We start from the raw sequence: 12,323 nt of genomic DNA on the forward strand, positions 1-12,323 counted from the left end.
TCAGACCCTCGCTCCCATCGTCATCGCGATCCCTACTCCTCTCTCTCTCTCTCTCTGCCCACACTGTGTCCCTCGTCCCAGCAGACGCTTAAGATCTTTCTTTTCTTGTCTGTCCTATTGTGCTTTATTTTTCTTTCTGTCCCTTCCTCTGTTTCCATCAGTCCCTCTCTCGCCACCCACATCTGTCTCGCCCTCTCTCTCTCTCTATCCCGTCTGCCTTGGCGTTTCCCCTGCAACCCACCTCTTGGTGACAATAGTCCCTTAGTGTGAAGGCTGACAGGGGTCTGGAGCACAATGGTTCATCTCTGAGGATTGCAGCCATTACAGTGGACAGTACAGAGGGCGGACAGATGGAACACGCATTGCTCCCAAATTTATTCCTCAGCTTCCCCAACGCAGCAAATGACTTCCACTGACATTGCCTGAATCTGTTTGTGTGTCAGTCTCTTGTCACACTGGTACTCTGTCTCTCTGTCTCTCTCTCTCTCCCCCCCCCCCTCTCTCTCTCTATCTTGTGAAGCTATGCAACTTGCAATGAACCTCTAACAGCCGCTGCACCCAGAAGTGGTAATAATGGCAGATTGGATTTCCCTACATTTCCCAAGACCCTCTAGAGTCGCTCTCATTTAATGATGTCATCATTAAGCAAAATGCCCTAAAGAGAGAGAGAGTGTGTGTCAAATGGGACCAAGATGACAACAGATGGTTTAGTGGCAAACGTTGGATCTTGAAATTGGATCTTGAACCGGATCAACATTGTGTTCTTTGCTTGGATTCACCCGCATGTCAGGTACTGCAGGCAATTCATCATCAGTAGGCACCATCTTCTAATATCACCATCATCGTACTGAGTCACGTTGTACTGGAGCATGATGCTAAATGTCCTAGACTAAGCCAAGTTTGGTCGATTTATGAGCCAAAAAGACAATTTGTCCTGGAGAAGGAACTAAAGACTGATCCAGGAACTTCCTGGACCTAAATGTTCTCCAGGTCTAAGCTCCCCTCTGTCACCAAAGGTTCCTTGTTTCTGTTAAAGTTTATTTGGCGTGACAGAGCCTGAGTAATATCAGCCATCACCATACTACCCAAGTCCGACCCATTTTCTTTTCCCCCTAGGTGACAGTGGTGGAAAAAGGTCTTTGTGACACTGCTTTCCTCCGATAACGCCAAGAATGATTTGAATTTCATTCCAGGCACAGTTCGGTTTAAGACGGATGCGCCTGAGGAGCGCACTGGCTGAACAATAGTGCGTTAATGACTTTTTAATGCGTGTTAATGACGCTGGCACTTGCCTTTGCATGGCGGTGATTCTGTTCTGTACTCTGGCCCATTGGAGGCCAGGGCAGTCAGACGTGGTGGCTGTAGTGGTAAATGAAGCTAACACATTCCCCCACTTACAAGCTCATGGACATCACCTTCCTCAGTAGCCATAAACTTGATGTGTTAAAGATAATGTGCATTTGTAGTCATCAGAAAATCAGCTTAGAACTCTGCTGGCTGGTAATAAATCACATAATCTCGCCATAATGATAAAAGCAACCACTTTGCTCCCATTAATGCGTTCTCCAGTTGTAGTTTTGCATTGTAGGGTGATTGATTTTTACACCGAACATGAGTCAGTATGGTTTCGGCCCATTAACGGGTCCCCCACCTCCCTCACCCCCCCTCGTACGATTAGTGAAAGCACTTTCGGCGCCCACATTCAACTCTGCCAGAACGGACTGCAGCGTGTTTTGTGTGTGTGTGTGTGTGTGTGTGTGTGGGCTGTGTGTGCAGGCTGCGCTGGCCATGCTGATGTGTTTGGTTTTGCGTTCGCGGCGGGCAGGTTCCCCAGAATAGCCGGCTTTAGCCTGGAATGTGAATGAACACACACACAGAAATAGAGAAGGTGGCCCCCGTTAATACTCAATATCTTATCCTCCGTAAATAGTAGCGCCACCACCCTAAGCTCTCCCGCGTCCTCCCTTTGATGCCCATGTGTGTGTTTGTGTGTGGACATGTGTGTGTTTCTGCCCCCCACCCACCTCAAACACCGCTGAGACTGAAAGTGAAGACCTCGTCATAAAACACAGGAGAGAAAACTCCCTGAGCAGAGAGGAAATGAAAGAGGTTCTCTGAGGTACTGGGGGGGGTTCAGCTTTCTTTTCCCTCTTGTCCCGGCATAAAACACTCCTGGTACCAAGGTGAAATCTAATATTCTCTTTCAGTTAGCAATATTTACTATATTCCCGCCGAGAGTGAAGTCTCGTGCCCCTGGCCAGGTTATTACTTCAGGACCGTTGCCGCGGCGCTAGGCGGGGAGAGTCGTCGAGTAGTTTTACTTCTCGTGACTTTTTCGTGACTTGGCATCAAATGTATTAAAGCGCTGTCCATTTCTTTCATTATTATTTTTTTACCCAGCATTCCTCTCTCGGCTCTCAGTGGCGACTAATTCCCCCTCTCAGAGTGTGTGAGTGTCTGAGTGGCCCTGTTCTGTCCCGGGGCCAACACTCATTTCATGAATAGAGAGGTTTTATCAATGAGGGAGCCCCCCGGAGGTCACGCTGAAATTAAACTGCAGAAGTTGGAGCGCGCTGGTCTCGCCGGCCTCCAAGGAGATGGGGGGCCGGGTTTTTATCTCTCTCCCTTATCCCTCCCTCTCTCTCTCTCTCTCTCTCCTGTAGTAAAATGTAAGAGGCATCCCTCGCTTTCTCCCTCACATGTAAATCACGTTGATGTTCCACTCCAGGGACTCGCCTCTTATGTCTTCAGATCCTTCATTTCCCCTCACACATAAATCAAATTGGCACCCGGCTCTCCGCTGCTCGCCTCTTATGTCTTGAGGTCTCCGCTTGGTATTGCACCTTAATTGGATTTGGTGTCTGTATTTAACAGGGTTTGTAAACTCTCTCCCTTTCTCTCATTGTGTGTGTGTGTGTGTGAGGGAGTGAGTGCATAATCGAGAGTACAGTGGAGATGTATTCTCTGCCTAATGTCAGATTCATTTAGCTCCCATTTTAATCAATGCCCCCCCCAACCCTGTCAAAGACCAACACGCAGAGATCGATGCTGCCGTCTGCATATGAAACTCATCCCTGTTTGTCTCTCCATTATGATATAGCTCAGCTTTCATGTCATGTTATTATTGGGCAGAGAGAGAGTCTGCAGACTTCAGATTGATTTCAAAAAGGCGGTTTTGATAGCCGGATAGCCGCAGTTGATAGTCGGTCATTGTTCGCTCCGGGTTCCCTGAGTGGTTTCCAGAGTGTTGATGGTGACACACAGTGCCAAAGGTGTCTGAAGGATTGTTTCTGGATGGTTTATTGGAAGCCTAATGCTGCCTCTCTCTCTCTCTCTCTCTCTCTCTCTCTCTCTCTCTCTCTCTCCCCCCCTCCCTCTCTCTTTCTTTCTCTCTCTCTCCAGGAGGCTGAGTGGCACTGCGATGAGTTCACCAAGGGAGCCTGCTTCAGCCGTGGAAAATCCGAGGTGGGTTGAAGTTAAGCCAGAGGGTTTTAAATTAAACGGCGTCGTGTCACACACCTGTCATTAGATGTTAGTCACGACGTGGGTAGAAAACCTTGCAGAGAGATATTGAATTTGACTGAGGAACAACTATGGATTTGGTGAATGAACAAAGGTTAGAAGTAATGAAGAGAAACTTTCATCGTATCCGGCATTTTTGTTAGGAAATGACACAAACTTAGTCAGTGAAGGATGCTTGACTTTCTTGTGGGATTCTTTATTTTGTAATATAATATAAGTCAAGGTTCAGCTAGACAGAGTAGCAAATCCAATCAGGCCGCAGCTTGTCTTCTGGATTTGTTGTCCTAAGAAACAAATCTGGTGCGTCTTTACGTGGGCGCACAAAGTTTCCCACGATCGCAACACAACAGAATGACAGTGGAAACATGACGTAAGGGGTTAAAAATGAAACCGAGAGCCAGATCACCTCCACAGAACCCATAGAGTCCCAAACGTGGAGTTATAATGACATACACTCCAGCCCTGAAAGTAATACGGAGCTCATCACTCAGCGCATCGACTCACCATAAATTGCTGCTTGGAGGGAGAAGATTGGGATCGGCGCACTAGCAAAGTTAAAAAAGTCCCCTGACCACACCTCAGCTGGAGCACAGGGAGCTCACATTCCGGGAGCTCCCATTGTTTGTCTCTGTGCGCAAGTGTATGTTTTTGTGCGTGGTTAGCTGTGTGGTTCAAGCTGGAACTCCACTCGTAGGTGAACTACCCCAGTCGTAACTCTGTGTGTGTGTGTGTGTGTGTGTGTGTGTGTGTGTGTGTGTGTGTTTGCGCGCTCCACTGTGTGTTTACTCTTCTATGAAAGGTGGTCAGAGAGCCATAATAGGCATGCACAGGCTGGCCGACGCGAGATAGCTGCCGTGAATTACAGAGCAAAGTTACCTCAGCCTGCCAGAGTCAAATGGTTTCGCTCAGTGTTCTGTCGCCACGATCGGCTCCTGCACACCGAGAGTCACATTAAACAGCTTCATCCTCCTGTAGATGACAGAGAGTTCTCAAAGGTTTATTACCTAACTTGCAAGCCGCAATATACCATCGCTTAAGCTATTTCACAGATACAGTGCCTGTGCTTTGAGGGAATGTACAAGTGATTGTAGTTATTTCTTCTTTTTTTTCTCCTCTACCGCGTGTTTGATTTATTCCAACACACGGACGAGAGGAGAGTTAAACTGACTTGACGGCTGCCTTGATTGCTGGCTCTATTTTGTTTTATAATGCGAGAGCCGAGCACAACAGTGTCTGTATTATTGTATAGACGTGGAACATTTGTCAGAAAGTTTTCATAAATAAGTCAGACTATAAGGCCTGTGCAAATATTAAATCTGCCATTGTTTACTGTAGAAACAAACTGCAGGAGAGAAACAGAGAGAGAGAGAGAGGAATTGAATTACGCTGCTCGCCCACCGCAACCCAACTCCCACTCCTCTTTCTCTCACACACAAACACAAGCAGAGGCGGACACACAGGCGTATGAAATGAGCTGTACAAACAGTGCAGATAAACAGGCATACATAAGAAGTGACGCTACACACACACACACACACACACACACACACACACACACAAACACTCAAGTACACATCATCTCTTTGGATAGGCACACACATACACACACACACATACACTGTGCTTAGCACCAGCAAACGAGTTGTTTTACGAGTCAACCTCTATCTTGATGGTTGGGAATAAAAACCCTTCCCCTCTGTCCTCCCTCCATCTCTCCTGTGGTGCCCTGCACTCCTAAATCAGACCCTTGAGAGGGGAGGAAGGTTGCCCCGGGCATCGCAAGTGGCTCAGACAATAGCAGATTTACAAGGTTCTAAATTTTCGACGCCAGCCCCCTCGCCAACGCAGCCGTGGCCCCTTACAGAAGAAAGGGACCCCGCGAGTGGTTTATTAGCCTGTCGCCAGATGAAAACAAACGCTGCTCCCCCTCTGACATGAATACTGGCGGCTTGTGTTACATGCGCGAGTTTTGCCGCCACCGAAAATTCGCCCCGCAAACCCAGCCGAAAATGCCCTGGCGGCAATGTTCAAGGCTGGCATCGCTCAGCGGCAATCAATCATTCAATCAATAAGTCACTCCATCACTCCCACTTTATTTGTACAGGGCTTTAAACCAAAGTGCTGAGCTGTTTGGCTGAGAACCCCGGGCCAAAACCTGAAAAGGAGCAAGCCAAGAAACGAGTGGCAAGCGTGTACTTCACCATAATTTAGAGAAAAGTGCTTTGAATTGATTAATGCAGAGAGCCGGCCAGGAGAAACATGATTGAATGGCGCATCTGAGAGGCTACACTTTCAATTCCCGTCCTGACCGGTCAACAAAGCCGAGGCAATTTTCTAAACTAATCCTGAGTGTCCCTCTCTCCCGTGCTGGTTGTGTTTATCTGTGCAAAGGCTCATTCACATCTGATCCAGTCCCCCCAGAATTAAGATGTGACATGTCTAAGCCGTGGGGGCATTAGCCTTGATTTGACTCTGTGAAGCTTGGCCACGTTTGAGATGACCCCCTCCCCGCTACTTTGGTTGCAGGTGTTTGTCTCATTTATGGGCATAAAGTGTAATTTTGTCCCTCTGCCTAATGCTGCCGCTTGTCAATGGATAGATAATGGTGTTACTGGTAATTGCTAACTGCAAGTGTGGGTGTGTTTTCGCAGGAGGAGTGCCAGAACTACATCAGAGTGCTGTTGGTGAATGGGAACAGGCTGTTTACCTGTGGAACCAACGCTTTCACCCCCATCTGCACCAACAGAACGGTACGAGCCAACGCCTTCTCTCAGCTCACATGTGACTCAGTGTCCATCCGTCCAGTCTCACACTCACACCAACGAGCCATGTCGAGAGCGACAACCGCTACTAACTACTCATTATCCCGACAAAATATTAAAAGTTCAGTCAAATTTTACTACTGGTACGTGGGAAGTTTTTGGAATTGATGGAATCGATGAAAGGAAGGTCAAAGTCGGTCAACACTGTTAATGAAGGTCTCTACAGGTGATGAATCGCGGTCCCTAGAAAAGCATTTACGCCAGTGAGTTAAGACGAGCTAATACGCCGCCACATAAAAGTGTTAGTGAGTTGGCATCTTGATGTCAAATGATTAATGTTCAACAATGGCTGTGAGAAACATAGCTAATTATAAAAGGAGTCTTAAACTGGGTTACATTAAGGCGACACGTAACTTCAAAGTTGTTAAATGCCATAATCAGAATATTCCCTTAAGCTCGTTTATTCACGATGAATCTAACACTGCGGCACGAGTAAACACACGGGCAACTCGGCTGTTGCTGCGCTTCGCCTCCACTTTCCATGGCAAACCATCTAGTCCTTTTATGTTCCGCGTTTAATTCTCGCATGGGCTATTATCTCTCTCTCTCTCTCTCTCTCTCTCTCTCTCTCTCTCTCTCTCTCTCTCTCTCTCTCTCTCTCTCTCTCTCTCTCTCTCTCTCTCTCTCTGTCTTGTGCTCAGAATCCCCACGCCTTGAATAAGCTTTTTGTCTCAGCCTGCATTCTAGTTCATTTTTTTTTTGTTTCAGCGCTTTCTTGACACAAAGTGGAGGCAACGCGAGGATTTATTGCGCGTTAACCACTCAGGTTGCGGCTCGCTACTGCCTTTTTTCCGAGGTATTACAGGCGCTTACGCTGCTAACAACCTTTTCTTTCTTTCTTCTCCGGGTAACTTTAAGTGTCAGGAGAGACATTTTCAACTACTATTGCTGGTGACTGGCCAACAGAAATAAACCGCAGACCAACACTTAAAATGCCAAAGTGCTCCGCTTACCCGGGTCGGGTCACATCGAATATCTGCATCTGCTATGGTGGGATTTGGGAGAAGGCGGCAGTGGGAGTTTACTATTATCATGGCATTTGTTTTAGTCCATGAGCATGGCACCCAAAGGTCACAGGCTCAAAATGACTGTTTACGGCTGTGAAAATACATATAGTTTAAATGTCATGACATTATTATAGCTGTATTTCATCAGCCGCTGTCATATTTACCCAATGAAAGTCGGTTAATGTGAAACACTGGTTGGGGCGCAGCAGCCGCCACAGAGTCGCTCCAAGACAGGTTTATTATCAGCTGCTGGTGATGGATGAGCTATTAATTCAATACACGTTTTAGGGTTCGAGGGAAACAGCTGGACTTCCTCTGATTTTACTTTATATACCACCACTGATGATGTCGTGGCGGCGATATCAGCTTTGATTCCAGAGGCGCTGAGGATTCTGTCGCCGGCCTCTCTCGCTGCGTTTTATTGCCTCTACTCTTTTATTCCCCTCACGCTTACATGACAGATAGCTTGTAGGACACGTCGACCACAGCGGAATGTCGATGCTCGGAAAAGTGCCTCCCGCTAACGCTTCTCAAATCCCACTTACACAGAGCTTTTGGGTGGATTTCCTGTCATAGCCGGTACTTAAAAATTCTCTCAATAGACAACAGTGTCTCAGCGGCCCCACACACACACACACACAGCATCCCACTGGCTCTCGCGGTCTCACTTTTTCAAACGTCTCTACTAAAGCCATTCAAGCCTAAAGTCGCCCCAGTCTCCTTTGCACACAGCTGCCTGCTGCGCCACAGAGAGGACTTTCACCCTTAAACACCTCAATATGCATGATGGGTGCAGCGCAGCGTCTCTATCTGTTTACGCCCTATGTCCTTCTATCTTCCGTTCCCGCAAAATAAGTCCCCCATCAATACTGGGCTTTCATTTGGGCCTAGCAGAGCGCGGACAGGGCCGCTCTGTTTGGCCCTGAGGTTCTGGTGAAGCGGTTAACGGAACCTTTTGATCCAAATCACCCAGCTGCAAGAAGCTGGCGAAGGAGTTGACCCTTCCTGCCAAGAGCTGTCCGTCGATTCTCCTTTGAAAATGTGTCATGGCACAAAGAGAAGAGAACTCTGTACTCTGAATAAAGCAAGGACGTTTTGATTTTGATTTACTCAAGCGTGCAAACAATCTATTGTCTCCAACCATCTCCGCACACATTTCCTCACCTGACAGAATCGCCCTCGGGCGCGGATTGCAAAGCAAAGGATTCACAAGTAGTTGCAGAACGACAGAACTAATTCCACCCGTGCACACATTTCCTTTATGATCGTCGCAGCACAGACGAATGGCAGCGCAGTGTGAATGTAAACACACTGGATTACGAGGCTTTTGCTGTCACTGAGGGTCTCTGCCAGCCAGCTTGGGAGTCAAAACTGCAGAACCCTGATTGATAGAAAAGTAATTAGCCAGAGGAATTATTTTGATCATTGGTGGAGGATTTCAAAACCTCAGATTTGTGCGAGCGTCTCTCCTTATATGATGGATTTACCCTCGGAACTGCACTTGTTTGGGATTGGATGGGAGCACGAGCCGTGACTTAATCCCCCCCTATACTGTGTTTACTTTTGCACCATAAAATATAATTACATATTGGATTTAAAAAATACATTACCCTTCTTTGGTATTCAAGGCCGAGTCACTGAGCTATGTTCTGGTTTTTATTGGAGAGCAGCTCGCTCGCTGTGTCAGGGCTAAGCCAGGGTCACGCCGTAAAGTATTTTTAAAAGTGGGCAGCTGGATTTGGCTTCGTTTTCAAAGGCGGAATGTGAGGGAAGGCTGCGTCTCACATCAAGCCGTCTCAAAGATGTGCTGTGATAAGGTTTAAACCAGACAAGCAGATGGGTGCTCTGAAACTGATTTAAGTAAAGGTGTTCTGTAGAAACTTCAGCATGTGCACAGGTGGTTCCTCAGCTTCTGACACCAGGCAGCTGCTGGATTCTCTCTGTTTACACCGCCTATGATTCTAAATATGTTTTCTGATTGCGATTTGCACTCCTGACGGTGTTGCTCTCATATATACTGTAGATGTGGGTGTCGTTGAGCTGGATTGGATGTAGACCAAACAAAACATAATGAGATAAAGTATTTCCGCGTCTGCAACATTGGTATATTGGCAAGAGAAAACAAAAACACCAACACGCATACGCTACTCGCATTTTTTAATTTCTGCCTCTCGCTGCAGTCGGCTGATGCCTGTTTTCTACAAGCAATAAATTCCTGGATCCATATATAAAGTATGAACCGTATATGTTTTTCCAAGAGTGCTGCAGTTTACTGTTTGACTTTTTAACTTAAGGAATACTTCCACAACAAATCAAAACTAATCACTCTCTCCTGTGAGAAGTGGGGAGAAGTAATGCCTCTGCATGCAAATAAGAGTTCACATTCTTTCAAAATGTCTTGCTGGAATGTGGGAGGTATATACACTTCATCTTGAAACCTCCTACAAGGTCCCTATTGGTCCTCCCCATATGGCTCATATAAACAATGATAGTTTAGAAATGTAAGGTGCAGCGATCTCACTGTTCTGGTGAATTCCTTACACAACGGCCAGTTCTGAACAGCCAGTCATTCATTCATTTGACCTCGCTTGCAGCTGACCAACCTGACGGAGATCCACGATCAGATCAGCGGGATGGCCCGGTGTCCTTACAATCCCCTCCACAACTCCACTGCCCTCATCACCTCCAGCGGGGAGCTCTACGCCGCCACCGCCATGGACTTCTCCGGCCGAGACCCCGCCATCTACCGTAGCCTGGGCGGTCTTCCGCCGCTGCGCACGGCTCAGTACAACTCCAAGTGGCTCAACGGTAGGAAACAAAGTAGTGTCAGTCAATAGTGAGCCTGACAAGAGCTCTGTGTTTTGTCTGTGGTTGCTGTGGCATTTATAACATATGGCTTCTGTTGTGTTAAATGATTTGCATACAATAATGATGATGATCACTTATGCAACTGTGTGAAGCTATAGCTGTGAAAAATAGGGCGTTTGCAAGTCTGATTATCAACCAAATTATGCATATTACAGTGTAACAGTTCCATACAAAGATCTAATTAGGATGCAATTAAGTGTAAAAAGATGAAATGTTTGGTCCTTTGAAATATGAAATTATTCCTCAGTTCACCTCCCTGTTAGGTATGTAGGTAGCCGATATGGACGAAAATTCCATCCCTTTAATTGTTTTCTCGCCCCTTCCATCATTAAAGCCGACTGTTGCCACAGTTACGAGGCCGCCAGCAAATCTTTCTATATCTCCCTCGCCCTCTCTCTTTGTGCTACATGAAAGTGTGAATCATTCAGAAATCAATGTCTCTCCTACATCAAGCACCAGCCACAGTACAAACAGCTCGAGGTGTCCGGCCTGCAGAGCAGCGAGTCAGTCAGTATCTTGTCTGCGGATGACTTTTATCTGATTCGCATTTAAGCCCAAATTGAAAAAATAAATTAAAAGCCACCATATCCATCACTTTGCAGCAACCTCTGGGAAAAGGTTTAATAACTAATTTTATGGCGTATTGATTTTTTTTACGTCTGTCTCTCTCTTCACGCTGCCCTCCAAAGGTGCCGAGGAGAAGAGGGATGAAAATGGGGAGGTGGGGAGGGTGAACGCTCTTTCATTTAAAGGTGAATTAAATCACTGCCAGCGATAATTAAGTGAGCAGTTTAGATCCAATAATGTCATACATAAAGACGAACGCCTCGGCAGTGACAGCGTGGCGAAGGTCGTGTGTTTCAGACGGGGTGAGAGCTATTAAACTACACCTGTTTTGGTAATTTCTCATCCTAACCTTTCGTTTTTTTGTCCGGCATGAAAGATGAGATTTCTTATTATAACACAACACCGTTAATAATGGCGGCCTGAAGTTATTATTCCCAGTCACCTGCTGTTGCGTGGGCCGCGCCCCCTTCCTGCAATGTGAGTCAATCAGTCATACAACAATCTGGCGACCTTAAATATTTTTCTCTCCAGATTAGCTCTTCCTCTCCCTGCACTCCTCCATCTCCCCGTTGGCACTGGCCCTCATGTTCCATCCACCTCCTGCCTTTAATCCCCTTATTGCTCCTGTTCACTTTCCACCTCTCTTTCACTCTCACCTCTCAGAACCCAACTTTGTCTCCTCTTACGACATCGGCAACTTCACCTACTTCTTCTTTCGGGAAAACGCGGTGGAGCACGACTGCGGCCGGACGGTGTTCTCCCGTGCTGGCCGCGTCTGTAAGAATGACATCGGAGGCCGCTTCCTCCTGGAGGACACCTGGACCACTTTCATGAAGGCCAGGCTGAACTGTTCCAGGCCAGGAGAGATCCCCTTCAACTACAACGAGCTGCAGGGAACCTTCTACCTGCCTGAGCTGGAGCTGCTCTATGGAATCTTCACCACCAATGTGTGAGTGACACCAGACTTTGCAATATAACATAAACAAATGGTTTACATTACGATCATTTGGCATTGGATGCTTTTATCCAAAGCGACTTACATTACATTACCACCCTTCGCAGAGGGGGGAGCAATTGAGGGTTCCGTGCCTTGCTCAGGGGCACCTCGGCATGGGCTCGAACCGGCAACCCTCCAGTTCCCAAACGGAAGCACTACCCACTGAGCCACTGCCTCCCCTTTTAAGCTCGTTAACATTCTTTTGTAATTCTGCAAGTTTAAAAAAAAGGGTATATTTGAATGATGTTTAACCTCTCGGCGCTTACATGTTCAGCAGACATGGAGCAACATTAGCACCACCACTGGAGCCGTGAAATAGTCCAATATAAATTTTATTCTGAGCTTTGTTTTGGTTACAAACTCCTGAGAAATCAACAGAAAACCTTTATCTTTAACTATCTAGATGCCCAAATTTCTTCACTTACCAATCGTTATTTTTGTAAGACTGTAAAAAAGGTTTGTTCAAAGAGGCTGAGACTCAACAATATAGCAAATGAGTCAAAGAATTTGGTTAATTCTATGTGACTTAATGACAGTGAA

The 12,323-nt window shown here is 46.7% G+C and overlaps 1 protein-coding gene across 1 annotated transcript in view; it reads left to right on the forward strand.

Annotated features, from left to right (window-relative positions):
* sema5a (sema domain, seven thrombospondin repeats (type 1 and type 1-like), transmembrane domain (TM) and short cytoplasmic domain, (semaphorin) 5A) overlaps positions 1-12,323 on the forward strand; it is a 111,298-nt gene that overhangs the window by 53,333 nt on the left and 45,642 nt on the right. Inside the window, exons 6-9 of the mRNA XM_076158327.1 lie at positions 3,403-3,465; positions 6,174-6,272; positions 9,946-10,159; positions 11,450-11,735. Coding sequence (XP_076014442.1) covers positions 3,403-3,465; positions 6,174-6,272; positions 9,946-10,159; positions 11,450-11,735 — 662 coding nt within the window. The remainder of the gene's footprint in view (positions 1-3,402; positions 3,466-6,173; positions 6,273-9,945; positions 10,160-11,449; positions 11,736-12,323) is intronic.

This window comes from Genypterus blacodes, unplaced genomic scaffold (assembly GCF_046128005.1).
Source record: "Genypterus blacodes isolate CSIRO-AG114 ecotype Tasmania unplaced genomic scaffold, CSIRO-AGI_Gbla_v1 ptg000076l_1, whole genome shotgun sequence".
NCBI lineage: Eukaryota > Metazoa > Chordata > Actinopteri > Ophidiiformes > Ophidiidae > Genypterus > Genypterus blacodes.